Source organism: Salvia hispanica, chromosome 4, assembly GCF_023119035.1.
Source record: "Salvia hispanica cultivar TCC Black 2014 chromosome 4, UniMelb_Shisp_WGS_1.0, whole genome shotgun sequence".
Classification (NCBI taxonomy): Eukaryota; Viridiplantae; Streptophyta; class Magnoliopsida; order Lamiales; family Lamiaceae; genus Salvia; species Salvia hispanica.
In genome coordinates, this window is record NC_062968.1 from 17,468,073 (window position 1) to 17,493,798 (window position 25,726).

The 25,726-nt window shown below is 38.8% G+C and overlaps 4 protein-coding genes across 5 annotated transcripts; all 4 read left to right on the forward strand.

The window, feature by feature from the left end:
• Nucleotides 1-374: 374 nt before the first annotated feature.
• On the forward strand, nt 375-2,785 carry LOC125185497 (protein TIC 20-I, chloroplastic-like). Of its 2 annotated transcripts, XM_048082027.1 has the most exons (3): nt 375-457; nt 593-751; nt 1,953-2,785. In XM_048082027.1, the coding sequence occupies exons 2-3, from the start codon at nt 616-618 to the stop codon at nt 2,588-2,590; spliced, it is 774 nt and encodes a 257-aa protein (XP_047937984.1). In that variant the 5' UTR covers nt 375-457; nt 593-615; the 3' UTR covers nt 2,591-2,785. The 2 variants fall into 2 exon arrangements, with proteins under 2 accessions (XP_047937984.1, XP_047937985.1); XM_048082028.1 differs by lacking the exon at nt 375-457 and having other exon boundaries at nt 514-751.
• Nucleotides 2,786-7,421: 4,636 nt separating this feature from the next.
• LOC125185331 (E3 ubiquitin-protein ligase RNF185-like) lies at nt 7,422-9,566 on the forward strand. The gene is made up of 3 exons (XM_048081854.1): nt 7,422-7,576; nt 7,894-8,627; nt 9,285-9,566. Exon 2 carries the CDS (start codon nt 7,907-7,909, stop codon nt 8,624-8,626), a length of 720 nt encoding a protein of 239 aa, XP_047937811.1. The 5' UTR covers nt 7,422-7,576; nt 7,894-7,906; the 3' UTR covers nt 8,627; nt 9,285-9,566.
• A 1,128-nt stretch (nt 9,567-10,694) lies between these two features.
• Nucleotides 10,695-15,542, forward strand: LOC125185195 (putative nitric oxide synthase). The gene is made up of 13 exons (XM_048081691.1): nt 10,695-11,145; nt 11,228-11,413; nt 11,509-11,595; nt 11,691-11,770; nt 12,120-12,201; nt 12,744-12,764; nt 12,874-12,919; nt 13,482-13,600; nt 14,096-14,209; nt 14,292-14,399; nt 14,484-14,573; nt 14,731-14,840; nt 14,959-15,542. The coding sequence occupies exons 1-13, from the start codon at nt 10,723-10,725 to the stop codon at nt 15,197-15,199; spliced, it is 1,707 nt and encodes a 568-aa protein (XP_047937648.1). The 5' UTR covers nt 10,695-10,722; the 3' UTR covers nt 15,200-15,542.
• Nucleotides 15,543-16,137: 595 nt separating this feature from the next.
• On the forward strand, nt 16,138-24,898 carry LOC125224242 (structural maintenance of chromosomes protein 2-1-like). The gene is made up of 21 exons (XM_048127609.1): nt 16,138-16,553; nt 16,886-17,566; nt 17,698-17,841; nt 17,925-18,215; nt 18,301-18,486; nt 18,565-18,729; nt 18,806-18,865; nt 19,352-19,414; nt 19,802-19,893; nt 20,050-20,146; nt 20,994-21,110; nt 21,253-21,471; nt 22,236-22,376; nt 22,465-22,632; nt 22,704-22,888; nt 22,981-23,074; nt 23,144-23,232; nt 23,512-23,737; nt 23,988-24,062; nt 24,286-24,418; nt 24,600-24,898. Exons 1-20 carry the CDS (start codon nt 16,236-16,238, stop codon nt 24,403-24,405), a joined length of 3,531 nt encoding a protein of 1,176 aa, XP_047983566.1. The 5' UTR covers nt 16,138-16,235; the 3' UTR covers nt 24,406-24,418; nt 24,600-24,898.
• The last annotated feature ends 828 nt before the right edge of the window (nt 24,899-25,726 follow it).

Sequence of the window (25,726 nt, forward strand, 5' to 3'; positions counted from 1 at the left end):
TATATTTAAAACAATACAAAATCTTTTAGGAAAGTGATACGGTTAGGATTGGAAATTTGCAAATAAGAATAATTGAAAATTTATGCATATGAGTATAATTTTTGTTTATCTACTTAGTTATATATGATGAAATTAGAGTAGATTAACGTGATTACATTTTTTTTCTTACAATTCTTCAGTTGAATTATTATCGCCTCAGAAACAATTTATTAGTTCACGAATAATTACATAGAAAAGCAAATCGGATGAATATGTAGGTACTAGGTAGTATTTAAAATGCATGAGTGAAAATGAAAATAATGAAGTAGAAATAGAACAAGTTTAAATATTAGTACTACTCCTATATAATGAAAAATAGACAGAGAAAATGAAATTCTTAAACAAGAATAGCTAAAATAGAATCCCTCATCACTTCAGCCCCTAACGGCAAAATCCGCCGCCTTCTCACCTTGAAAAGGTTGTAATAATGGTGATTTTTATCATCTTATCCACTATTTATTTAAACCTTTTGCGTTTATCCGGTTTGATTTTCCGAAATTCGGCTTCTGATACACACATTATTGTCTGATTTAACTGTTATCTGTTGAATTAGGGTGGATGTTTTGAAGCTGGAATATGAGTCTCAGTCTGAATTCAGGGGTTTCCGGTCTACTCGATCAATGCCATTTCAGAACATGTAATTTGAGAATTTCACACAGAAAAATTGTGTCTTTCAATTGTAGAGGCTCTCTTCCAGAAATTAAACCTTTAGGTATGTTCAATTTGATTAAAGTGAGTTTGAAGATTGCATAGTATTTTATTTTTTAAATGGTTTGTTGTTTTGTTGTCACTCTGTTTAAGATGCTTCACAATTCACATTTTACCTTATCTATGTACAGCTGATAGGAGTACTACTCTTTTTGTATGTGTAAACAGAAAGGGGGTGTTTACTTTTATAGATAACATAGGGCAATCCATTGTTTACTTGGATGGATTAAAACAATTCCTATAATTTTGAGCTAATCTGCTTGATTTATATCCTCTTGAAATGTGGAGGATTGAAGAAATCCTTGTGGTAAGGATAACATACTACATTAATCTTGAATAGTAAACGTCCCCAATGCAACAAAATTCTGCAATGGTAGCATAGACTTGACGTGTGATGTGGTTGGGAAAACGCGAGTTTCTCATGTTGGCAACGTGAAACTGTACTCTCACTGACTTAATGTATCAACAAATTACTGTTGGCCTATCTTCTGAAGTTTTCTATTCTTTTGTCAATGTGTCGTGTTTTTGTATAGTGTATTGTGGTAGTAGTATTTGGCTGCGAATGGTTGATTGGCTGCTACCAAGATTGTTATCTGTTAGGAACTTGGAATTTTACTATGTGGGTGTCATCTGATGTTAATACTTTATTTTTGAGTGGCTACTATGGTAGTAAGAACAGAATGTAGAGGCACTTCCTTACTACATTATATGATTGAATTTATTAGTGTTGCTGCTATCATATGATTTTGTGTCTGAGATCTTTTAATAGACTACAATGGTAGCAGGATGGCAATATAGCGACATGTGGAAACTCTAATATTGTTATCAGTTAGAATGTACCGGTCCAGGTTTTATCTGATTCACATACATGTCTACTGCCTGCAAAGCTTATTGGGTTAGAACAAGTAGTTGCAATTAATCTTGTTTTCTGATTTAATATGCCTATGTACATTCAGTGTCGATATATTGTTTATTTGTTTTAATTATCTAATGTATCTGGAAAGTACTTTACATGTGGGCTATTGTAACTGCTTAGCATATTTGATCAGTGTCTTGTGGCAATTGTAGCTCTCTTAGTCCACCAATTTGTATTTTTAGAAAAACTGTTCAGGGAGACTTCAAAATGGTAAGTAAAGTGTGTCAGTCATCTTAAGGTGAGTGCCTTTGTTTTCTTTGTGAAATTAATATCCATAGTATCTTGGCAGGCATCCAGCACTTGCATCTTTCTGCTACATCATCACCACTCTTACATGGAGAAAAAGGGAGTTTGTTTCATACCATTCCCAGTTTTCCTAAAAGGCATCGGCAATCGTTGGCTCCAAAAGCATCCAAAGATGTGCCTTCCAGTTACCGATATCCTGCTATGACAGAGAAGCCGAAATGGTGGTGGAGAACTTTGGCCTGCCTCCCTTATCTGATGCCCCTTCACGAGACATGGATGTATGCTGAAACAGCGTATCATTTACATCCTTTTCTAGAGGACTTTGAGTTTCTAACATATCCTTTCTTGGGAGCATTGGGGAGATTACCGAGCTGGTTTCTGATGGCATACTTCTTTGTTGCTTACCTTGGAGTTGTGAGACGAAAGGAGTGGCCCCATTTCTTTAGATTCCATGTGGTTATGGGCATGTTGCTGGAGATTGCCTTGCAGGTCATTGGAACTGTGAGTCGATGGATGCCGCTTGCTGTCTACTGGGGCAAAGTTGGAATGCATTTCTGGACTGCTATGGCATTTGCGTATTTGTTCACAGTGTTGGAGTGCATAAGGTGTGCCCTTGCCGGGATGTACTCCGACGTTCCATTCGTGTGTGATGCTGCATACATTCAGATTCCGTACGATTAATGACAGTATGTTACTTTACGTTTCGAATTATCATTATAAAATAAGATCAGATACTAGAATGAGACCGGATTTGTAATTTTATGTGTTTACCTTGTTGTGCTACTTCTGTTTTGAAATTTTGTATATGCAGACAGAATTTAGCCTATGCGGACTCCTAGTTATAAATATGTCAAAAAATTCAATTCCGTCTCCTTATTTCTCCTGTTCTGGATCAGCAAATGTTTAGATGTAAATAAGTTTTTTTTGGCAATTGTACTACTAGCATTTACTAGTTTGGTAGTATAAAAATAACTAACAAACACTAACACGAAACCAGATTGTACTTGTAGGAGCCAAATTATGTTAGATAAGTATGCCTCAGCCCATAACAACAATTTAGATAAACCATTCTCATTAATCAAGAATGAATAGAATTGTATAGTTTGTTAACATTGAAATTCAACTTTCTTTGTTTTTCATATCCAATTTTGTCTAAACTACACGGTAATTATTTGAGTTTTAATAGGATCGGGAGATTTGCGCGCGGATCCCATTGAACATGCTCTTCACTTTAGTTATACATATTCAGTAACCATATACAGCATTAACAGCAATTAAAAAATGTGCATATTTTTTTTCTTTTCAGAAATGAGATGTTTCATTGCTATACTATCTCTTTATAGATGAAAAAATGTTTCATTACATATACAATGACACTTAATAAGTACTATACGATAATAGTACTTGTGTAATGATACTTATTTGTAGTAATGCTTCTTTTTGTCTATGTACGTACATGATAATATTATCTGAGTAACTTATTTCAAGATGAAAAATGCAACTCGGACTCGGAGTAAAGTATAAACACAACATTTCATAGGTTGAGCAACAAAGTGAGATGAAAAACAGAATTACAAAATCAACAACCTACTTAGTCTTTTGTAACCTCTTTCCGTCTCCATGAAATTTTGCTTTTCACAATCCTCAAACATCACATTCAAGTTCAACCTTTGCCACCTCACCCTTCGAATTCTCGTTCTTCACATAAATCACCGGCACCGTCATCGCCCCCAAATCCCTACAGTACTCCCTCCGTCCCACCAAAAATTTCACACTTATGGGATAACAGTAACTCCACCTTTGATCATCACCACTTCTTAGTGCTTGTTAGAACATTCACAGTGGGACGCCCTAAGCAACGCCCTATGCACCGCCACGTCAACATTTTATCTTCCTCTCATTCCACCTGCAGTGGGGCGGACTATAGCCCGCCCTAAGCATATTACTTCTATTTTGTATTTATATAATTTATGCAAATTTATCAAGCAAAATAAAAATATAAAAACAACACAATTAAGGCAAATCCTACATTTACTTAATTAAAAAAAAAGTTACAAAATAAGAAATTAAAAAAAAAGTTACAAACTAAGAAATTAAAAAAAACGCCCCATCGGCTCGTCCAGAGTAGTCCCAACCTCCGGCTAAGGCCATCTATCATCCGCTGGATGCCTTCTCTTTGAGCCGGGTTGGTCGCCTGCATCAGAGCGTTGTGCGCGTCCAACAACGTCCTGTAGTCGGAGGAGGCCACCAAATCCGTATAGGCATGTGACGCAGCCGAAGTCTCGCTCGGGGTCGCGCTCGGGGGCTGGTCAGACGGCGCCGCGGCGGATGTGGTTGCCTTGCCCTTGCCCTTGCCCTTGGCAGCCTTGATGCCAGGGGGACGTCGGGAGGACATCGGTGTGTCGGAATTCTCATCGTCGAACATCGGATTGTTGAGGTCCATTGGAGACGCGCCGCTCTCGCTGCTTGTATAATCAGCGAAGGTGCGCTTCGACGCCCTCTTCCTCGCCGCCGTCGATGGAGGAATCACACCACCAACGAACTTCTGCTTATCCCTCAAGAGCGGCCAGGACTGGTAGTGCTTGAAATCGCCGTACAATGACATGTACGACTGCACCGCTTTGTCCCGCACATCCGAGAGACTCTCGCCACTGCTCTGCTCTCTCTCGCACTTCTCGTACTCCCCCGCGAACAAATTTACCTCCTTCTTTATTTGATCCCAGTGCTTGCGGAGCTGCTCCCTGTGGCGCTTGTAGGCGTACGCCGGCTTGGCCGCGTTGTATTTCTCGGCGATGCGCTCCCAATACGCAGTCACCTTCTGGTTGTTGGCGAACACCGGATCCTCCAAAACATCAATCCAACATCTCGTCAAGACGATGGATTCGGGGTCGGAGTAGTTCGTCCTTCCCGGGGCGAACTCTTCACACACCTCCGTTGAAGGCAACTTCTGGGTTCGTGCCTTGGTCCGCTTCTTCTTGGTGGCGGAGCCCGACGCGGCGGCGGCGGCGGTGAAGGCTCCATGTCGGACAGCCCGTACGAGTCGGTGCTGAAGTCGTGATCGTACTCGGTGTTGGTTTCGAATGGCCGGTATTCGTCGGGTTCTGTACCCGGCCATCGTGCACCACCGAACATCGGACTATTCGGATTTGGGTAATCTCCGGAATCCATTTTGCTTGAAATGTAGAAAATGTAGTGTGAATTTGAGAATGAAGAGAATGAAAAATGAAGTGAAAATGAGAGGTATATATAGGTTTTGAAAATTGAATAAAATTAAAAAAAAAACGGAAACGCGTCGCATCGTCCGACCCATCATCCCCGTCGTCCACAGTGGCGGACGATGCGACAGACGATGGGGTATCCTCCGCGCATCGTAGAGCATCTCCAATAGCAGCTAGCCCACTGGCTAGCCGATTTGCAGCGCTAGCCGGTCGGCTAGCCGAACTACTGCGATCGGCGAGCGCCGAATCGGCTAGCCATTAGGCGAGTGCACGCCGATTTGAAGACGCTGGCCGATGCGCTGGCCGCCATTGCAGGCTAGCGATCGGCGAGCGATCGGCCAACTGTTTTTTTTTTTTTTGAAACACTATATATTTGCGATTTTCACGTCATTTTCATTTGCACCACTTGTTTTAAGGAGTTTTTTCTATATCTAAATTTTTGTACAAGAGCAACATCGAGAGATGGACAACAACAACCAGTTTACTCCGGCGACGAGCGGGTCTCAGACTCCCACGGTACCCGTGGGGTCTGGATGGGGGCAGATAGGCGGGCAGATGGGCATGTACCCTTGGCAACAGTTGATGGGATTGATGGCGGGCGGGCAGGCGATGCCGGGCGGGGGGCAGGCCAGCGGCGGGCAGGGAATGCCGGGGTGGGGAGGTACGCCGTAGATGATGCAACAGATGATGGGTATGATGCCGGTATGGCAGGGGGGGTGCAGCCCGGTATGCAGGGGTCACCGGGAGGGGATACGGTCTATCGTCCCACTTTTGACTTTTTGACGGCTTCGTCTCACACATCGACCCCAGTGGAGACGCAGTTCACTGGGGATGACCGTTTCTCATTACAGGAGTTGGGGATTGATGTCGAGGAGGCGGACACTCCCGTTCCAACGGGGGGAGCAGAGCGGGGTCGGGCCGCGCCGAAGAAGAAGAAGAAGAACAAGGGGAAGAGCAAGGTGGTCGGGGAGTCGTCGCAGCCGGCTGTTGACGACACCACCGCACGGAGGAAGTGGACGGACGATGAGAACGTCGCCCTATCCAAGGCGTGGGTGTCGGTTTGCGACGATCCTCTGGTTGCGAACAACCAGAGGATCGTCAATATGTGGGCTAAGATTAGAGCAGCCTACAAGAGGAACTGCCCGCATGGAAAGGACTTCACCGGGGAGGAGTGCCGGAAGGCGTGGGAACGCATCAGGGCCGCGGTTGGCCGATTTTCGGGCTTGTACGCCAACGCCCTCCGCATGCAGACTAGTGGGCAGACTGAGGAGGACTGCCGGAGGATAGCGGAGAGTCTGTTCCCCAAGCCGGGGGTTTATAAGGAGTTCACCTACTGGAACTGCTATCTGGTGCTGAAGGACTCCGAGAAGTTCCGGGCGGGGGTCGACAGCTGGGTGGCCGAAGAAGCAGAAGCTGAACTATTCCGGCGATTACAGCGGCAGCAGCGGCGGTTCCCACGACCTCCCCCCGGATGCTGAGGAGTTTCCGTCCCCTCCATCGTTTGCTCGCCGCACTCGCCCGGTTGGCCAAAAGCGGGCGCAACGGGCAGCGAGGGGATCCTCCCCCCTATCGCCCCAGGAGGTCCAGTCGGCAACCCCCCCACCCGCGCTCACCTTCTTCTCGCGTCAAAAAATGCGGGAGCAGATGTACACGGTCTTCCAAGATTGGAAGGCCGCAACTGACCCCATGGAGAAGAGGTTTCTTCACTCGATGCTCGAGAGCATGCGGGTCGATTTGGATGCCGCGAGGGCACAGTTGGGGGGCTCAGACGCGGGCTCAGTGTGAGGTCCCGGGTGGCGGCGGCGACGACGAGGAGAGGAGTAGAGAGAGGCGGGGCTCGTGTGTGGAAGCCCGATTTTTTTTTGATTATGTAATTTTTTTTATTTAATGTAATTTTTTTAATCAATGTACCTTTTTTTTATTTAAATGAAATTAATGAATTTTCCCGTATATGTCTCGTAAATTTAATTCCGTAATTTGTCATAAATTTAATTCCGTAAATTGAATTATTTTTATTGCGGCTAGCCTATTTGCTTAAAATGATGATGTGGCAGGTGGAATTTTAGTGCTGATGACGTGGCAGCAATAAATAAAAAAAATTGCATTAAAAAAATTAAAAAATAGTGTTGGTCGATCGCTCGCCGATCGGCACGTCACAATGGCGGCCAGCGTATCGGCGAGCACTCGCAAATCGGCGTGCGCTCGCCTATTATCTCGCCGATTTTGCGCTATTGGAGATGCTCTAAGCACAAAAGATGGACTTACAACGTCAGTCAAATCAAAACTCCAACTCAAAAAAGTCAATTCCACGGCTCCATCCAATAGGATCTCGCCACTTGGTTCCTGCAATTTCACCTGTATTCCTTTTCCCCCAAAACAAGATTTTCGATTCTATTCGGACATCTTCTATTGAATCCGTCAGCGTGGGACTCTCTCCTCCTCGATTAAGGTTTCTATCTCTCTCTCCCTCACCCTCTCTGTGATTTGCTTGTGCTTGATCTGCTAAGTTTTACCATTACAAATTTCATCCATATTGGGGGTTTTAGATTTCAAGCCCCAGTAATCGTGTAAAATTATTGAAACTTAGAATCACGAATTTGTGAAATCTGATTTAGAATTTGCGTTTTGGTATGTTTTAGCTTTGATTTGCTCACTGAATTTACCTTTTAATCTTCTCTATTTATCCATGGGATTTACAGTAGTAAATGTAATTTTCAAGCTATGTGATTGTAGGGTTATAATATATGTTGGTATTTTGATTGGCAGTTTGGGTCAAAAAATGGAGGGTGGGTTTGGGGAATCGATGAATAGACAACCCCCAAGCCCTTCGTTTGCAAGCAGTAGCAATAACAACACTGATGCTGGAGATTTTGAGTGTAATATTTGCTTCGATTTGGCTCAAGACCCTATAGTTACTCTCTGTGGTCATCTCTTCTGCTGGCCTTGTCTCTACAAATGGATTCACATCCACTCGCATTCGCACGAGTGCCCTGTTTGTAAGGCTCTCATTGAAGAGGAGAAGCTGGTTCCCCTATACGGCCGTGGAAAGAATTCTACCGACCCTCGCTCTAAGTCAATTCCCGGAATGGAGATTCCACATCGCCCCACTGGTCAAAGGCCCGAAACAGCTCCTCAACCTGATCCACATGCCAATGCTAATGCCAATGCGTTTGCTCACCAAGGATATGGATTTATGGGAGGCTTTGGCCCCTTTGGTGGTTTTTCGCCTGTGAGTGCTAGGTTTGGAGGCTTCACATTATCTGCAGCACTTGGGGGAATATTCCCGTCAATGTTTAACATTCAAGTGAATGGATTCCCGAATCCCAACATGTATGGAGCAGGCCATGGTTTCCCGTACGGGTATCATAATCCATTCCATGGTGCACATGCTCATGGATTCCCTCATCATCAAAACCAGGAACAGCAAGTGGATTCCAACTTGAAGCTCCTATTCTTGGTGATCGGATTCTGTGTGCTTCTAAGTTTAATTTGGGGTTGAGGTAAATCATCAGTTGGTGCTTCAATTGACTAATATCGGTTCGTTCTTGTATTATATGTTAGTCTATATCTTCTATGCAAGTTCTATCTATTGTATTCTTCACTTCTTTTTTTGCGAGACAAATTTAGTTCTTATAACACCTAAAGTGTTATTAATAATTAGTAAGTTTGTTTAAGTGTACTGCCGTTTAGGGATGAGGTGAAGCATCATAGGAGAGTGACAGGTTTGAGGTTTCTTTAGTTAGCAGTTTGACGTAGTGTCGCGATAGGGCATTGCTGTTGTTGATAGGTACTCCAATTTCACTTCTGTTGCATTTGAGATCAGTCAGCATTTGTATAATTGTAATGCTCAATAAGTCAGTATTCTAAATCACTACAATCTGTACTCAATTCTTAGATTTTTTATGGGTTGTCCCTGTGATACAAAGTTACATGTTTCACCACTGTGACTCTTTTAATTCCTAGATTTTGTTGAAACATTGGACTCTTTTTTAATGTAACTTGCTCACAAATTGATTTCAGAATCTGATTCTTTATCCTGGGAAAAGGAAACAAGCAAACAAACAATTGGCATTTTCTGCAGTGACATAAAGTTCTTTGTTTGGCAAATTTTGGATTTTTAGTGGTTATAAACTATACACCTAATTTGTTTATTACAGGTTGCTCATCAACTCTTGAAGTGGAGGAAAAAGTAAATCAAAGAGCTGAATGCTTTGAAGTTTGTTGTATCTGGAAAACAATTTTAGTGAAATCATGTAAACTCTTTGATGTGGTGGAAAAGTAAAATCAAATGAAACAATTCATTATCTGGAGATCATGTTTGATGTACTAACTGGAAAAAGGATTGGATGGGCAAAGTGTCTAGCCATTTAAACAACATAGTTTGTATTTCTGCAAAACAATTTCATTTTATTAAAATAAATATTTTTTCTTTTCTTTTCTCTTCGTGGTGCATCATGGAACAGCTTACCACCGTGAAGGCGATGCCCGAATTAATCTCTTCATGCATCTCTCTAATCCTATCACAACCTCTCTTATCCAGTTATCTCAACTGAGCAGCTGCCAACAAGCCTAAATTAGAGGCAAATTGTTGCCGGTGTATTGCTTCTTTCCAACCGTTTCAGGCACTCGTCCACATATCGTCACGTCATGGCTTTCCCTATCAGCCGTTTAGCAGTTGTCTTGGCGCAGTCATCTTCGCCCATTCCCTTTTTCGAAAATTATTTCTTTTATCTTATTATTTATTTGCGTTGAAATTAAATATGGCTCACATTTAACAATAAAAACTGAAACTAGTTATCTCAGTGACTAATTCTCCTCAAATTTTGCATAATGTGGCTTAATTTAAAATAATTGTTTAATAATACTCCATAAACCAAGCAAAATAGGAAAGTAGCTACTCCAATAATTAAGATATACTTATGTTTAAGAGTAACTTAGATTTTTTTATTTTTTTTAATTGGTAAATGAATAAAAATTTAAAGACCAGAAACAGACCTATGTATGCCGATGGGGTTCATTGGGACCCCAACAATTTGATCACTAACTATGTATATTTGGTATTCTAAATTTATGTATTTTAGCATTAGCACAATTGGTCTAGAATTTAAGTCGCAAAATCATTTGGTTTTAGGTATTGCATTTGATCATTCAAGCTCTTATTTTGTAGTGTCTATTTTACTTCTACTATTATTTTCTTTGGAGTGTTACATGATTTGGACCCCCCAAGTAAAATGTATGGATCCCATGTGCACACGACTAACTCATACCCGAGATCTTTAATTTTGAAATAATTTTCAATCTTGATATTATCATAAACTCTCAATATTATTAATCATATCATAAATTGTCACTGGTATATCTTGAAGCTAGTTTTTGGCCGTATGAGATGTATTTTTGAACAATACATTATCTAACTTAATTATTTGATTAGAAATTGTTTTAGAAAATTTAAGTTAATTATTATTCTTCAATTAAACGAAAAACGGTTTGTACAACGTTTTTGTGAAAAGCGTGATGGCATTTCAGCAACTCTCAAAATATGGAGACGCCTATCGTCTTTAACGCATTTCGCTACTCTTATCACAGTATACATCAATGGCGTTGGCCACAAAACCCCTCTCCTCCCTCTCCTCATTCTCTACTCCCAGCCCCATTCCAAACCGTAACTCATTCCTCCTCCATCCCAAATTTCACTCTCGCGCACTACTCCCTTTAATCATTTGCAAATCAACCCAAACCGACGCCGTCGATTACCCTCTGTCAGTGCCCGAACTCGACGGCTCCGGAGCCGCCGCCCCAACCAGAGGCGACCTCTTCCTCCAAACACACCATTCCTCAACCGCTTCGTCCGCTGTTCTCGCTGAAATTAAGAAGAATAAGAAGAAGGAGAAGAAGAATTTAGATAAGGCAGCGAAATTACCTTCCTCCATTGGCCCTAGCTGTTATGGCTGCGGCGCACCTTTGCAGAAATCCGAACCTGATGCTCCGGGTTACATCGAGCCGGAGACGTATAATTTGGTGAGTTATAGCGTTGTGGGAAAATCTTGGCCTGAATTTATGGTTTGATTGAGCGTTTATGTGTTGTATTGTGCATTTACAGAAAAAGAAACATAGGCAGCTTCGAACAGTGATATGCGGGAGGTGCCGGCTTTTGTCGCACGGGCATATGATCACCGCAGTTGGTGGCAATGGAGGTTATCCCGGTGGGAAACAGTTTGTCACTGCGGAGGAGCTTCGGGAGAAGCTTTCGCATTTGCGACACGAGAAAACGCTCATTGTGAAATTGGTAATTGTTTTGTGTATGTGGTGTCTTGTATAGATTTAGGTTGCGTGTTTGTAAATATCTATCTAATTGGGGAATTTGGGGGTAATTGTACGTAGGTTGATATAGTGGACTTCAACGGCAGCTTCTTGGCTCGTGTGCGTGATCATGTTGGTGCTAATCCTATAATACTTGTCGTGACAAAGGTAGCTTCTGTAGCTAGTTTTTGCTTCCTTGAGTGTGTTTGTATTGCACTTGAATGTTTTAAGAGTAGTTATGAACTTTTGTCCGTGATGGTTAGGTCGATCTTCTTCCAAAGGGAACTGATTTGAATTGTGTTGGTGATTGGGTTGTGGAGGCAACAATGAAGAAGAAATTGAAGTGAGTTGTATTACATTAGCTAGATTGTTATTTAAAGATAAACGAGCTATGGCTTGCCATTTTGCTTATTTTCCTTTCTGCAGTGATAACATATGCTTCTCCTTTGATCTGTTTTAACTGGAAAATATTGTGATGGCCAGCAACAATGGCTTTGTAAAATGATATTGATAATACCTGAATGAGCTGCTTCTCTTGGGCACATCCTGATTGCTAAATTTGATTTAGGGGCTATGTTTAATTTATTCCGGAGGAGTAATTATTCTTGAATGCCCAACATGTCATGATTCCCTTCTTGTAGTTTCCTCATAGACCGGCTGCTAATCGTTATGAAAAAAATGCTATCCTGCAGCGTACTGAGTGTACACTTGACAAGTTCAAAGTCATTGGTGGGCGTTGCTGGAGTGATCTCAGAAATTCAGAAAGAGAAGAAGGTCAGTGGCCAACCAAGGCCTTAGTTATTTATTTATTTTGTTTTACTTGATTGGCTGCCCTGAAAATCATGCTTTGAAATGCTTAGATCACATAGATCCAATTAACTAGCATGCATTTCTGTTAAGCATTTGCATGTTATGAAAAGAACGCCCAATTTACATCTGATAAATGTTAATCTGGATTTGAATAGTTACACTGTTTTTTAATTATTTCAATAAATATTTGAACTGCTCTCAATAAGATTTCATACATCATCAATATGGGTATATTGGTTGGATGAATATGTTGAGCATATCCCCTATAGATATAATATTGAAATATGCATGTGCATTTGTAGGCATAATTCTTCCAGTTGGGATTGACCAGTCACTTAAATGTGCTTTTAGGATAAGGTAAACCCACCTTGTGTTTCGTGGACTGATTGTTCTGTTGTTTCTTAGTTCATAGATGTATGTCTCCTTTTGGATAATCATTAAGAATCTCATACACCTTAATGCTTCTTAATACGATAAACAATTTGACACTGGATTTATAATTACAGGGAAGGGATGTCTACATATTGGTAAGTCTATTCAGTTGTCCAGGTTAAGTGCAGCATGTATCCCTTATGTTCATTTTCTGCTTAGAGATCCACGTGAATGTGCTTATGTAATACTTCATTGATCTAACAGGGTTCAGCTAATGTTGGAAAGTCGGCTTTCATTAATGCATTATTAAGTAAGCTTATGTTGTTTTGATCTCCTTACATATTCTTTTATTACAGAATTCGTGTACGGCAGTATGGGTACTGAGAACCTTTGATTATGCAGTCATGCATGCTTTGTTTCATTATGGAGCTTGTTCAGTCTCTCCTCAGATTGATATGTTTACTAAACTTTGCACAAAAATATATTGTCCCAGAAGATCAATCATACCTCAAGTCTCATAGCAAAAACATTATCATTAGGCGGGCATATTTTCAATGTTAACGAACCTCAACTTTTCTTGGTTAGTCTTAGTGATGCAGTTTCACCTTGTGTGTGGCTAAATTCATCAGCGATTTTCCTTTTCCTACATCCTTCAGTATTTGAAAACTGTTGAGTTGTGTAGAGAAAATAGAAGAATGCTTAGACACATCCTTTCATGTTCTGGGTTGCCATGCAAGTTGCTAACTAATTCTCACTTTCTCAGTCTTTCCTCTTTCACATTATTTTGACCTTTTATAGAAATTATGTTCAGATACCCTCGCTTTGTCATTATAATAATATCAATTATTGATTTGGAGTTTCTCGTGTCATAGAACTGTTATCGTATAATGATCCAGTAGCTGCTTCTGCAAGAAGATATAAACCCATTCAATCTGCTGTTCCTGGAACTACTTTGGGTCCAATCCGAATTGAAGCCTTCCTAAATGGAGGGGTAAGTACTATCCAACCTAAGTCTCCAAACGGGCAGTGATCTTATTCTCACCTTCTATTTTCTATATGCTTGTATCAAAACAAAATCAAGAGAATCAAGAAAGTATGATCATACACCAAAATTTCCGAATGAATTGGATGCGCCAGCTAAAACAGTTTGTTATGATAATGACTATGGCAGATAATTAGTGCGTCTCAAGTTACTCAATCATATCAATCAAGCCAATTTTCTTCAAGACCTCACACAACCTTCCTCTTTATCAATATAATTAAATCCCCATGCTTTGATCGCTTGTAGACTTTCTCAATTCTTATTGTCATTTTGTTTTTGAACACTAGTCACATTTTATGAAATGTGGTACATATCTTACAGCAGAATTTCGGGAACATGAAATAGGGTTTTTTAAAATAAATAAATAATGGTAGCTACTCAAGTCAGTAGTGGTGATGTTGCATCACTGTTTTATTATTGAAGTGCTGCCCCTTTTTGCTGTAGAACTTATATGATACACCTGGAGTTCATCTTCACCATAGGCTAGCTGCTGTGATTCATTCAGAGGATCTTCCTGTTCTTGCACCCCAAAGTCGACTCCTGGGTCAAACGTTTCCTGTATGTTTCTTTCTCAATGTTGTTGACTAGATTACTACTTCTGTTGAACTTACTTCCCCCCTTGGCTTGTGGTGTAAAACAGAACAATTCTCTGATGTTAGATGGCCCGTTAATGGAGCAAATCAGATCAAGTGGATTGGTTGGCTTCTCAATCTTTTGGGGAGGTCTTGTCCGAATTGACATCATTAAGGTGTTTGATCATATAACACATTCTTATGCAAGTAGATCATATTCCTAAATGTGTATCTTTTTGTACTGACTAGTACTATGGCAGGCTCTCCCAGAAACCCTTTTGACGTTTTATGGACCTAAGGCGCTTCAACTTCATGTTGTACCTACTGAAAAAGCTGATGAATTTTACCAGGTCAGATTGCAATAACACTGCATAAGATCACCTTCCCCCTTTTCGTCATTCTATTGCAATTCTATGTCACAGGCATTAGTGCGCATCTCGATCTCTACTTCATTCAGTAGTGATTAGCTTCAGTGGAGGTATACTAAACCTTGTGTGTGAATTGCAGAAAGAAGTTGGGGTCCTCTTGACTCCTCCAACTGAAAAACAGAAGGCAGACAGCTGGATGGGCCTTGAAGTGAAACGTGAGTTACAGTTAAAATACCATGATGTCGAGAGGTAGGCGAATCCTTCTAAAGCCAAACATTAACCTTCTTGATATAACACCTTAGTCCTAAGTTTCTTTGTGATTGCTAAAGATTTTCTTCTCTCTGATCTTCTTTGTCGCCCTTCCTAGGCCTGCCTGTGATGTAGCTATATCCGGGCTCGGGTGGATAACTGTTGAACCATTTGGCCCATCACCCGTGTCAGATGGAGGTGAAAGTGGTGGTGAGATAGTGTTAGCAGCCCATGTTCCAAAGCCCGTGGAAGTTTTTGTGCGGCCTCCTTTACCAGTTGGTGCCGCTGGAGGGAAATGGTACGAGTATAGGGAATTGACGGAATTGGAACAGGAAGTAAGACCAAAATGGTACTTTTGAATCGCTGTAAATTGCATATAAGGTGTCAACTCTACGTATCAAGGCCGCACTTGATTGACAAGCTTGGAAGAGGCTTTGGAAACGATACATTTTATGTGCTCGATGAGTGCAGAAGAAGGAAGAAAGTGCATATCTGCAGATTTCTGGCAAAGCTCTGCCTTACGTTTGGTGGTCGGTCGAATGGTTAATTCACCTGTAGGCCTGTGAATTCGTTTGTTTTGTCAATCTAAGGCTGGGTGTAAAATTTGTCACATCTAAGGATATTTTTGTCCCTTTACTTAATCACATGTATTTCCTAAATGTTTTTATACAAGTGAATATATTTATAATATTTTTTTGATAAGTGGTTTCTTTGAATTGTATCCATTACAACTTATAAATAATTTATTAAAATTTCATATATTAACTCATCTCACGAGATGTAGTTTGATAGTTTTACACAGCGGTCATCTCTTTCAATAAAATGACACATCCTAAGCCAAGAAGGAATAAGCCTTTCTATAAAATTTTTTTTAATGATTGTGACACGATGGACTCAAACTGAGATCTTTGGTTCTTTCTTATTGCATCCGCTAGTGAGTAACCATTAGCATATGAAGCAAATTTCGTCTATATGCATTCCTTTACATTGGGATTTTAGAGACCAAAAATCCTTTTTATTAATATTCAATATTTTTCTAGAGTAATCTCGCAAATTATTTTATTTGTGACATTATTATTGGCCCTACATTGGGATTTTAGAGACCAAAATTCCTTTTTATTAATATACAATATTTTTTTTGAGTAATCTCGCAAATTATTATTGGCCCATTTATCATTAGGCCCAACCCAGAAGCTAAAGCCCATTAAGGAGCACGAAACATTTCCCGCCTCGCGGTAAACGATTTAAATTCATGTTCCCCATTTTCGGATTTCAAATTTTGAGAAGAAATCTAAAACTAAAACCCTTTAGCTCGTTTCTTCCACCTCCGAATTCCCCTAGTCTTCAGAAATTAATCTCAATTTCAATCCGTAATTCCTACAATTCAGAGAGGAAATGCACATTAAGGAAATCTGTCTTGAGGGTTTTAAATCCTACGCAACGAGAACCGTTGTTCCGGGCTTCGACCCGTATTTCAACGCTATAACAGGCCTCAATGGCTCCGGCAAATCGAACATCCTCGATTCAATATGCTTTGTGCTGGGAATCACCAATTTGCAGCAGGTTAGGGCTTCTAATTTGCAGGAGCTGGTGTACAAGCAGGGCCAAGCTGGAATCACCAAGGCCACTGTATCGATTGTTTTTGACAACTCTGACCGTAGTCGAAGTCCTCTTGGATACGAAGATTCTCCTGAAATTACTGTAACTCGTCAGGTATAATCGGGAAATGTGTCGAATCAGGAGTTCTAGCGTTTAATTGTAATAGTGCTTGCTTTTTGTTTATGTAGAGTTGTCTGTGACCTTAGGAGACCTATTAGGAATGGTTGACATCGATGAAGTGGTTTTTTTTTTGCAATTTTGTGAATTTATATTAGATAGTTACAGGTAAACTAGCAGTGCTTAGTAGTTATGAATGTTGAATTTTTAAGCTAGCAATCCGGGTTTCTATTTTAATTTTTTGCTAATTTTTCAATAACTGGTTTGATTTATTTATATTATTATTACGCTTTAAATAGAAGGCTCTTAAACCTTAATGCATAATGCAGATTGTCGTTGGTGGAAGGAACAAGTACTTGATCAATGGGCATCTGGCTCAGCCTAGTCGAGTTCAGAATCTTTTCCACTCAGTTCAGCTGAATGTAAATAATCCACACTTTCTTATAATGCAAGGCCGTATTACTAAAGTCTTGAATATGAAACCTCCTGAAACATTGTCAATGCTCGAAGAAGCTGCTGGGACCAGAATGTATGAAACGAAGAAAGAGGCTGCCCTTAAAACACTTGAAAAGAAGCAGAGCAAGGTTGATGAGATAGACAAGCTTTTGGACCAGGAAATACTCCCAGCTCTGCAGAAGTTGAGAAAAGAGAGGATGCAGTACATGCAATGGGCCAACGGAAATGCTGAGTTGGACAGACTTAAGAGATATTGTATTGCTTATGAATACGTTCAAGCGGAAAAAGATAGGGATAACACTTTTCAAGGCGTTCAAGCCATAAGAAATAAGATGCTGGAGATTGATTCAACTGTTGGAAAAATGCACGAGAAAACACAGGAAATGGAAATGCAGATAACAAAGCTGAGTGCTGAAAAAGAAGCGAGCATGGGCGGGGAGCTAAAGTTATTGTCAGAAAAAGCTGATGTGCTATCAAGTGATCTGGTGAAAGAAACTTCGGCATTCCAAAGCCAAGAAGACAATCTTAATACTGAGAAAGATAACGTAGCCAAGGTGCGAGGCATTAGTTAGTAGTATCTAATTTCTCTTGAGTCTTGACGGGCTCATAAAGTCTATTGATCTTTTTCTTGCTACTTTATATAGTTTGTATCTCATATGCACCTTATTTCTTCTACTATACACAGATTGAGAGGAACCTTCAAGAATCAAAACTAGCAGCTGAAGAGAAGGCTACTGCAATTAAAACTGCTGAAGATGGAGCTGCTGATCTCAGAAAAAAATTTCAGGAGCTTTCAAAGAGTTTGGATGAGCATCAGAAAGAATTCCAAGTAAACTATTGAATCTTTTCTAGATTATTATCTAATTTATGCCATTACACTGATCTCATATTTATGCTTTTGCATTGCTGCAGGGTGTGATGGCAGGTAAGAGTAATGGAAATGATGAGAAGTGCCTTGAAGACCAACTGGTAGATGCCAAGAGAGCTGTAGGACAGTCAGAGACAGAACTGAAGCAGCTGCAAAATCAGATAAACCATGTTGAGAAAGAGCTGAAGGAGAAAAAAACTCAGTTGGCATCGACATCTGCAAAAGCTGCTGCTATAGACAATGAGCTAAATGCCAAGAGAAAAGAAGTCGGAATAGTTGAAAAGGAACTGGAATCTCTTTCCTATGATGAGACCCTTATGGAGTCACTCCAAAAGGTACTTTAACTGAATAGCATCACAAAGTTATTTGATGAAAGGTATATGCATCTTTGTCTCATATGGTTGCTGAAAATGCTCTTAGGATCGCATGTTTGAGTCAGAGACAGTACAGAAACTTGAACGGAGAGCACGCGAGGTTTCTTCAAGATTGGGTAGAGTCGAATTCAATTATCGCGACCCGGAAAAGAATTTTGATAAGTCAAAGGTGAAAGGTGTGGTCGCCAAACTAATAAAAGTAAAGGATAGCTCTGCAGTGGTTGCCTTAGAGGTAGTTCAAATTGTCTTATTTTAAATGTTATTTTCTGATGTGATCTCAAGACTCTTAGTTGATTTGTTGAATGTTCAGGTGGCTGCTGGTGGCAAATTGTTTAATGTTGTTGTAGACACAGAGAATACTGGAAAACAACTTCTTCAAAAGGGTGGTCTGCAAAGGAGAGTCACAATTATTCCTTTAAACAAGATCCAAACTCACCCTGTCTCAAAGAGAATCCAAGATGCTGCTGTTAAATTGGTAAGCCTGCAAACTCTCTCATGTATTCTATCTATCACTTGTTACGTCAACAAACATGTAATTTTCAATTTTGCAGGTTGGCGAAGGCAATGCTGCAGTGGCACTTTCTTTGGTTGGATACGATCAAGAGCTTCAAGTAAGCTTCTAGACAGCAAATTTGATTTTTATTTATTTGTTTAAGCTGCTGGGTTATCTTCATATGCAAACTTAGGTATTTATTCTTGCTACTTGCTAGCATACTATTATGAATATTATCAGCTCTTTTGTTCTCTACGATTGTCAGAAATATGGGGCTCTGTATTCCTATCTCTGCAAACATTACAGAGAAAATACACTCCCATTCGATGAATCTGAATTAAATATTAGGAGTTCGTTTGACTAAGTGTATTAGAATAAATAAGGTATTTTTAGAAAATACTATAAGATGCTAGATTTTATTTTTCAAATTCAAGATTTAGTGTTTGGATGATTTAGCCTGTGAGATGTTAGTAATGGTAAAACTGTAACTTCTGTGTCTAAAAAGCAAGGAGTTTTCTGAAATAAGGTATGTTTTTTCCTTTTAAAATGTGGAGTAGCAATACTTACGAGCTATACCCTTCTGAGACATATCTATTCCATGCAGAGTGCCATGGAATATGTGTTTGGATCAACATTTGTTTGCAAAACAATTGATGCTGCAAGAGAGGTATGTTTATTTGTTATGATGTTTGTAGCTTCTTTGGCAGACCTGGTATCATAGTCCTTACAATTCCATAAATTGCTGCACTTTTTTGTTTGGATATTCCTTGCAGTAAAACCTTATGTCCGATTAGACATCTTCACTGTATCTTGCATAATGTATCATCTTTCAAATTGTTGGGATTGTCAAATTACTTTATAAAGATTAATTTAATTTGTAAAAAATTAATTTGCTGTCATTGTGATGAGGTAATGAGATGAAAGGTGACATAACTTCTTTTGATTATTGCACTGATTGAACTGCTGACATGTATATGCAACGCCACACCTCAAATGTGTTTGCTCCACTTTCCTTTGATATTCTCATCTGTCATCTAAATTGCTTGATTTATAGGTAGCCTTCACCAGAGAAATAGGAACACCAAGTGTTACACTGGAAGGTGATATTTTCCAACCTAGTGGACTTTTGACTGGTGGTAGTCGCAAGTAAGTGATTATACTACTATTTATGGAGTTGAAAACTCTAAAAACTAATCCATTCATGATACAATTAATTTTTATTTTTTTTTATGTTTGTATTTTTCATATATATAACCATCAGAGTAACGTAAATATACATTTTCAAACTCATCATAATTCCAGAGGTGGAGGTGATCTGTTGAGACAGCTTCATGATTTGGCAGAAGTTGAATTGGAACTCTCTAATCATCAGAAGAGATTATCAGAAATTGAAGCTAAGGTATTTTGAACCTTCATCTCCTGATTAACTTGAACTTCTTAAGACCTACGTGTCTGTTCAATAGATGTGGTGCAAATGTGATATCAATCTCAATTAAATGAGTTTCTCTTAATAAACATAAAAAGATAGTTAAAACTTGTAAGTAAGAAAACCACCTTGAGGTTTAGCTGAACTGCTGTGAAAGCCAATGCCTTTCTAAACCTCACATACTCACACTTATGTTTGCCATTCATCAACCTAATCGAAATTACTGATATCATCAGAACAATTTTATGTGAAAACCAAAATTTCTTTTCATCATTGTTCCAAAATGAGCTGGGACAAATATACCCAGGTATAGTTGCAATAGTGTCATTTTTTGCCGTAATTTACTGTATTTTATTAAAAAATCACAATATACTCATTTTATTCAAAAAAACATCCTTTAATATTAATTTTTATTTTGATTAGTGATTAAGGATTTTTATTTTCTCTAACACAATGTTTACCCAAATTTTATTCCCCCCAGTTTTAAAAAGCTGATTTATCTATGTTGTAGTTACCAAATAAAATTTGAGTCATAATACTTTCTCAAACAACCCCATTTGAGGAGTAATCTGTAATCATGCTATTAAATTTCTAAATTTTATAGTTGATCGAGCAAAGAACTGGAGAATCACATAATATCTACTCTTTAGATCCTACAGTCCCCTATTAGTAACTTCTTTGTGTCAAATCCAGTCGAAGGGTTGGGATTGAAATCCTGCAATTCTGACCTTCAAAAATAACCTGTTATTATGAAAATATGTACTACATTCATTAGCAATATTTTTGTATAAATTCTAATATATGTATGTATCGGCATCAGATCAACGCGCTTCTTCCCCTTCAAAGAGTGTTTCAAAACCTTAAGAAAAATTTGGTACTCCAGTCGCATGAGCTCAGACTCTTAGAGGACAGGGCTAAACAAACTGAGCACCATCAGGTTGGCCTTTAATCTTTACCATGTATTTACAGCAAACAACGGGATTCTTCTTGTTTTTTCCATTCCATATTTTCATGTCTGATCCCTACATGCTACATTATTATCATCCATAACATTTCATGAACCCTGTCTTGTTATATAGCTCAGCGAGTGGGTACAGAGTACTGAGGAGAAGCTAGCCGAATCAAAATCAGCAATTATGGACAAGAAAGTTCTGTATGATGAATGTGTGACCAGAGTGTCATCCCTTCAGAAGTCAATCCATGACCACACTGGAAATAGGGAGAGTAGGCTTAAGGATTTAGAGAAAAAGATCAAGGCTATTAAAACCCAGATGCAGGCAGCTTCAGAGAACCTCAGGGTATGTTCAACGCATAACTTGCATGAAAGCTACCCTTCTGCTTGAGATACTTTGTAGTTTGTACCATTAAACCCATGCATTGCATTACAAATCCTCAAAAATATAGGAAATAATTTGGTCCTTGAAGTTTATTAGCTCGACAGGCCTTGGATGTCAATCTAATTCTGGCAGTATGAATAATCTCTTATGTTCTACCAAAGTACCAATCATAAAATTCTTGTGGTTTAGTAACACAATTAAATGCAATGCACATTTGTAGAGCCTAAATAATTTCATTTTTAGTTTACATGCATGTAAATATTGAAAAATACAAATGCTACTCAACATTTTGTCTAATATATGAGAGAGAATAATATAGAAGAGAGTCGTATCTATATTATTCTCTTACTTACTTTATTTTCTCTCCACTCTAACTATTTATTATCATTTTCACAAAACAATGGCCGAATAGAATGCCTCACTTATAGTGGGATGGAGGGAGTATATTGTTATGGTATCTATCATAACATTTTTAACTTAGATAATTAAAATAAGTATTCTGTAGTCAACTATATGAGTTTGTTGCACAATCATGGTAGATATCACTGTTATATGTAATACTATATCCCTTTGCTCATTTATGGGCCCCATATGCTCATTTTGATTGTTTCTGGTTATTTATTTGACTTGATGCATTGAATGTTCTCGAGCATATCACAACTTAATTCTCTTTTCAGTCAACTAGATTACATCCTGATCCTTGTTTCATTGTTGGAAACCACTAGCAACACGAGACTGAAATTGAGCGGCTGGTAATGGAAATGGAAGCAAATAAAAAAGAATGCTTATCACTGGAGAGCCAGTTAGAAGCTTTGAATAAGCACATTGTGGATCTTACTTCTGAACTGGATTCTCAGAGAACCAAGGTAAATACTAAATCAGACATTAAGTGTTCTAGAGAAGTGCTTTTCCTAGAAGAATTAAGGAAACAGAAGTGGTCTTCTGTGTTTTCAGGTTTCTTCTATTAAGAAGTGTTGTGATGAAGTCCAAGCTGAGCACAAGCTTGCCAGCAGGAAGATCAAGGAGTGTGATTCACAAATAAGTGGTATTGCCAAGGAGCAGCAGGATATCCAGCAAAAGATTAGTGAGGCCAATCTAGAGAGGAAAAGAATGGAAAATGAGGTAATTCATATATTTTGGTAATTGGAACAGCTTCTCTAGACAAACTATCCTCAGTTTCTTTCTGGCTGTAGGTCAAGCGCATGGAAATGGATCAGAAAGATTGTGCATTGAAGGTTGATAAAATGATTGAAAAGCATGCATGGATTGCATCTGAGAAGCAACTTTTTGGACGAGCTGGATCAGATTACGATTTTGAGTCCCACGATCCCCTTAAGGCTAGGGAAGACTTTGAGAAACTGCAAGCTGAGCAATCTGGGTGAGAATGGAGCAAGATATTTGGTAAAAATGCTGTTCAAGTGGAAAAAGAAATCCTTTAATAGTTTCCATATCTTCATTTTCTACTTGCAGTTTAGAGAAGAGGGTGAATAAGAAGGTCATGTCCATGTTTGAAAAAGCTGAAGATGAGTACAATGATTTGATATCTAAAAAGAACATAATCGAGGTCAGCACTGTGAAATGTAAAGATTTACGCCCTTGCCCTGCCTTTATTTATGCTAAATTTTCTGTGTAGAATGACAAGTCAAAAATCAAAATGGTTATTGAAGAGCTTGATGAGAAGAAGAAGGAAACACTCAAAGTTACTTGGAATAAAGTTAACAAGTAAGTCCCCCTTACATTTTACAATATGTGTAAGTTTTTGAAAGAAAATATAGTTTCTTTGCGACAACAAAGTGCAACTTTTTTGGCAAGACACTTCTCCATGCAGTTGGTCAAGGGTTCGAGGCACTCAGTGTCCATTAGTGTCAGTGTGTGTGAGTTATAACTCAAATAAATATACTGGAGTAAAAATCTTCCATTGCCACTTTAATTTTCTCTTCCATTTACTAAACTATAATCATACTAGCTTAGTCAATATTGACTTGGTGTTTTTTTATCCAGAGATTTTGGTTCAATATTTTCTACCCTCTTGCCTGGCACAATGGCCAAACTGGAACCTCCTGAAGGAGGCAGCTTCCTTGATGGCTTGGAAGTTCGAGTTGCTTTTGGGAGTGTCTGGAAACAGTCCTTGTCTGAGCTCAGTGGGGGGCAACGATCTCTACTCGCACTTTCTCTAATCTTAGCTCTGCTTCTTTTTAAACCAGCTCCATTATATATACTGGATGAGGTATGAATAACCTGGTATCTTCAACTTGAATCATCTCATTTAATTTGATTTTCTTTCTCCAGTGACTATTCAATCTCCCTATCCACTATTGGGGCATTGTTTAAGACTGTCATAAACCTCTTAACTCTGCATGTTTCAACCCATGCCCAGCATGATAATTCTTGAAGTTTTAGGATTTCGCAGAATTTTTCTATGCAGGGGTAAATAAATAAAGTTCATGATCAAACCTTTCATTTCCAAAATGTCTCAGGTTGATGCAGCTCTTGATTTAAGCCACACACAGAACATTGGAAGAATGATCAAATCTCACTTTCCACACTCCCAAGTTAGAATTCCTGCTTCTATTGCGTATTTCATTTCTCCTTTTGTTTCATTCCAGCCAGAAACATATTTAACCTATCATTGAATACTGTTGATCAACCTATCGTTATGTTATATTCAAATCATGGCTCTTTTGTTTTTTACCTTTATATTGTAATCATGTTTTTCTTCACACTTGGAATCTGATGCCTTCTTTTTTCTTTTCTTTTCTTTTTCTGCGTGTGCAGTTTATTGTAGTCTCCTTGAAAGAAGGCATGTTTAACAATGCCAATGTTCTTTTCCGGACCAAATTTGTAGATGGTGTCTCTACTGTTCAGAGAACTGTGACAAAACAGCAAAACAAGTAACTGTGATTATCTGGTGAGCATTGTTATACCAGCACATGTGATTTTTCAAAGTGAATGTGCATTATCACTTCCATCATGTTCATTTTAATGTACAAGTTTCAGTTGGATCATTACTACTGGCTGACAAAGTTGAGCCATGTTCAACTTCTCTACATTTATAACTCAAGAAGTATAATCTGTCTTATTTCTTGCAGCTTGATAATCTATGGTTTTGTATGCGGGCAGACAAGCTGCTGGCTGGAGGTTTTTCGGGATCGTATTAGTATTTTGTGTTACCAGAATGTAACACTATACCTAATTAGAAGTCACGAATACAGGCCCTTGTAATTAAGCTGCTTCTTCTCATCTTTATATATATTGTTGTTGGGTATAATATGTGATTATTCTAGTAATGTGAACTCATCACTTCCATCCACTTTCCTCTATATTTCTAAAACTCGTGTAAACTCAACCAGGACTTCTAATTGCGGACGAATGGAGTACTATTTATCAACTTCTACACTAACTTTCATATTTCTAATTATTGTTGTTCTATAAAAAAAATCATGGATACAAAAAAGTTTCATATGAATAGTCATATCTTGGTTTATAAAAATTCTAAATCAAACATATAAAACCGAATTCTCGTAGACGTATGAAAATAATTTATAATAACGATGTTTATTCTTCTTTCATATAGATCCATATTTCATAAAGTTAATAAAACAAAAGCTGTCAGATGAAATAGTGTAATAGACCGAAAATTTGATACATATTATCATTTCAGTCCGTCCCTGAAAATTTGATATACTTCACTTTTACCATTTTTGGTAGTGGACCCCATATTCTACTAACTCATTCCTACTCACATTTTATTATAAAACTAATACTTTAAAAGTAGGACGCACATCCCACCAACTTTTTCAACTCACTTTCCATTACATTTTTTAAAACCCGTATCGGGTCAAAGTGTAGCAAATTTTGGGGGACGGAGGTAGTAACTAATAGTAGCAGTACTGCTTTTTAAATAGCAAAATAGTTATTCCTTTCTGTATTTGCAGTCGTAATTGTTTAATTTCAATTTTTTTAATTGGATTATTCAATTTTTAAATCTCACGCATTATGGTCCGTGGGTTGATTTCATAGACTATAATATTTGGACATAATTAATACTGTGATTGCACTAATACAAGGTATTGCATTTCAACCCATAAGTTAAAGTCCGTACTTTAAATCAAGTAAATGAGTAATGGAATTATAATGTAATTACATGGGTAGTCTTAATCTAACTTATAATATGTGATATTTCAAAATTTAAGTTGTAAGTCTAGGTTTTGAGATT

What these genes read in the sequence shown, in the direction of transcription:
- LOC125185497 (XM_048082027.1), top strand. Translation starts at nt 616, where the DNA reads ATGAGTCTCAGTCTGAATTCAGGGGTTTCCGGTCTACTCGATCAATGC. An exon ending in TCCAGAAATTAAACCTTTAG is followed by an intron (nt 752 to 1,952) that starts GTATGTTCAATT and finishes GTATCTTGGCAG; the next exon opens with GCATCCAGCACTTGCATCTT.
- LOC125185331 (XM_048081854.1), top strand. Translation starts at nt 7,907, where the DNA reads ATGGAGGGTGGGTTTGGGGAATCGATGAATAGACAACCCCCAAGCCCT.
- LOC125185195 (XM_048081691.1), top strand. Translation starts at nt 10,723, where the DNA reads ATGGCGTTGGCCACAAAACCCCTCTCCTCCCTCTCCTCATTCTCTACT. An exon ending in GAAGGGATGTCTACATATTG is followed by an intron (nt 12,765 to 12,873) that starts GTAAGTCTATTC and finishes TTGATCTAACAG; the next exon opens with GGTTCAGCTAATGTTGGAAA. An exon ending in AAGCCTTCCTAAATGGAGGG is followed by an intron (nt 13,601 to 14,095) that starts GTAAGTACTATC and finishes TTTTTGCTGTAG; the next exon opens with AACTTATATGATACACCTGG.
- LOC125224242 (XM_048127609.1), top strand. Translation starts at nt 16,236, where the DNA reads ATGCACATTAAGGAAATCTGTCTTGAGGGTTTTAAATCCTACGCAACG. An exon ending in AAATTACTGTAACTCGTCAG is followed by an intron (nt 16,554 to 16,885) that starts GTATAATCGGGA and finishes TGCATAATGCAG; the next exon opens with ATTGTCGTTGGTGGAAGGAA. An exon ending in CAATTGATGCTGCAAGAGAG is followed by an intron (nt 19,415 to 19,801) that starts GTATGTTTATTT and finishes CTTGATTTATAG; the next exon opens with GTAGCCTTCACCAGAGAAAT.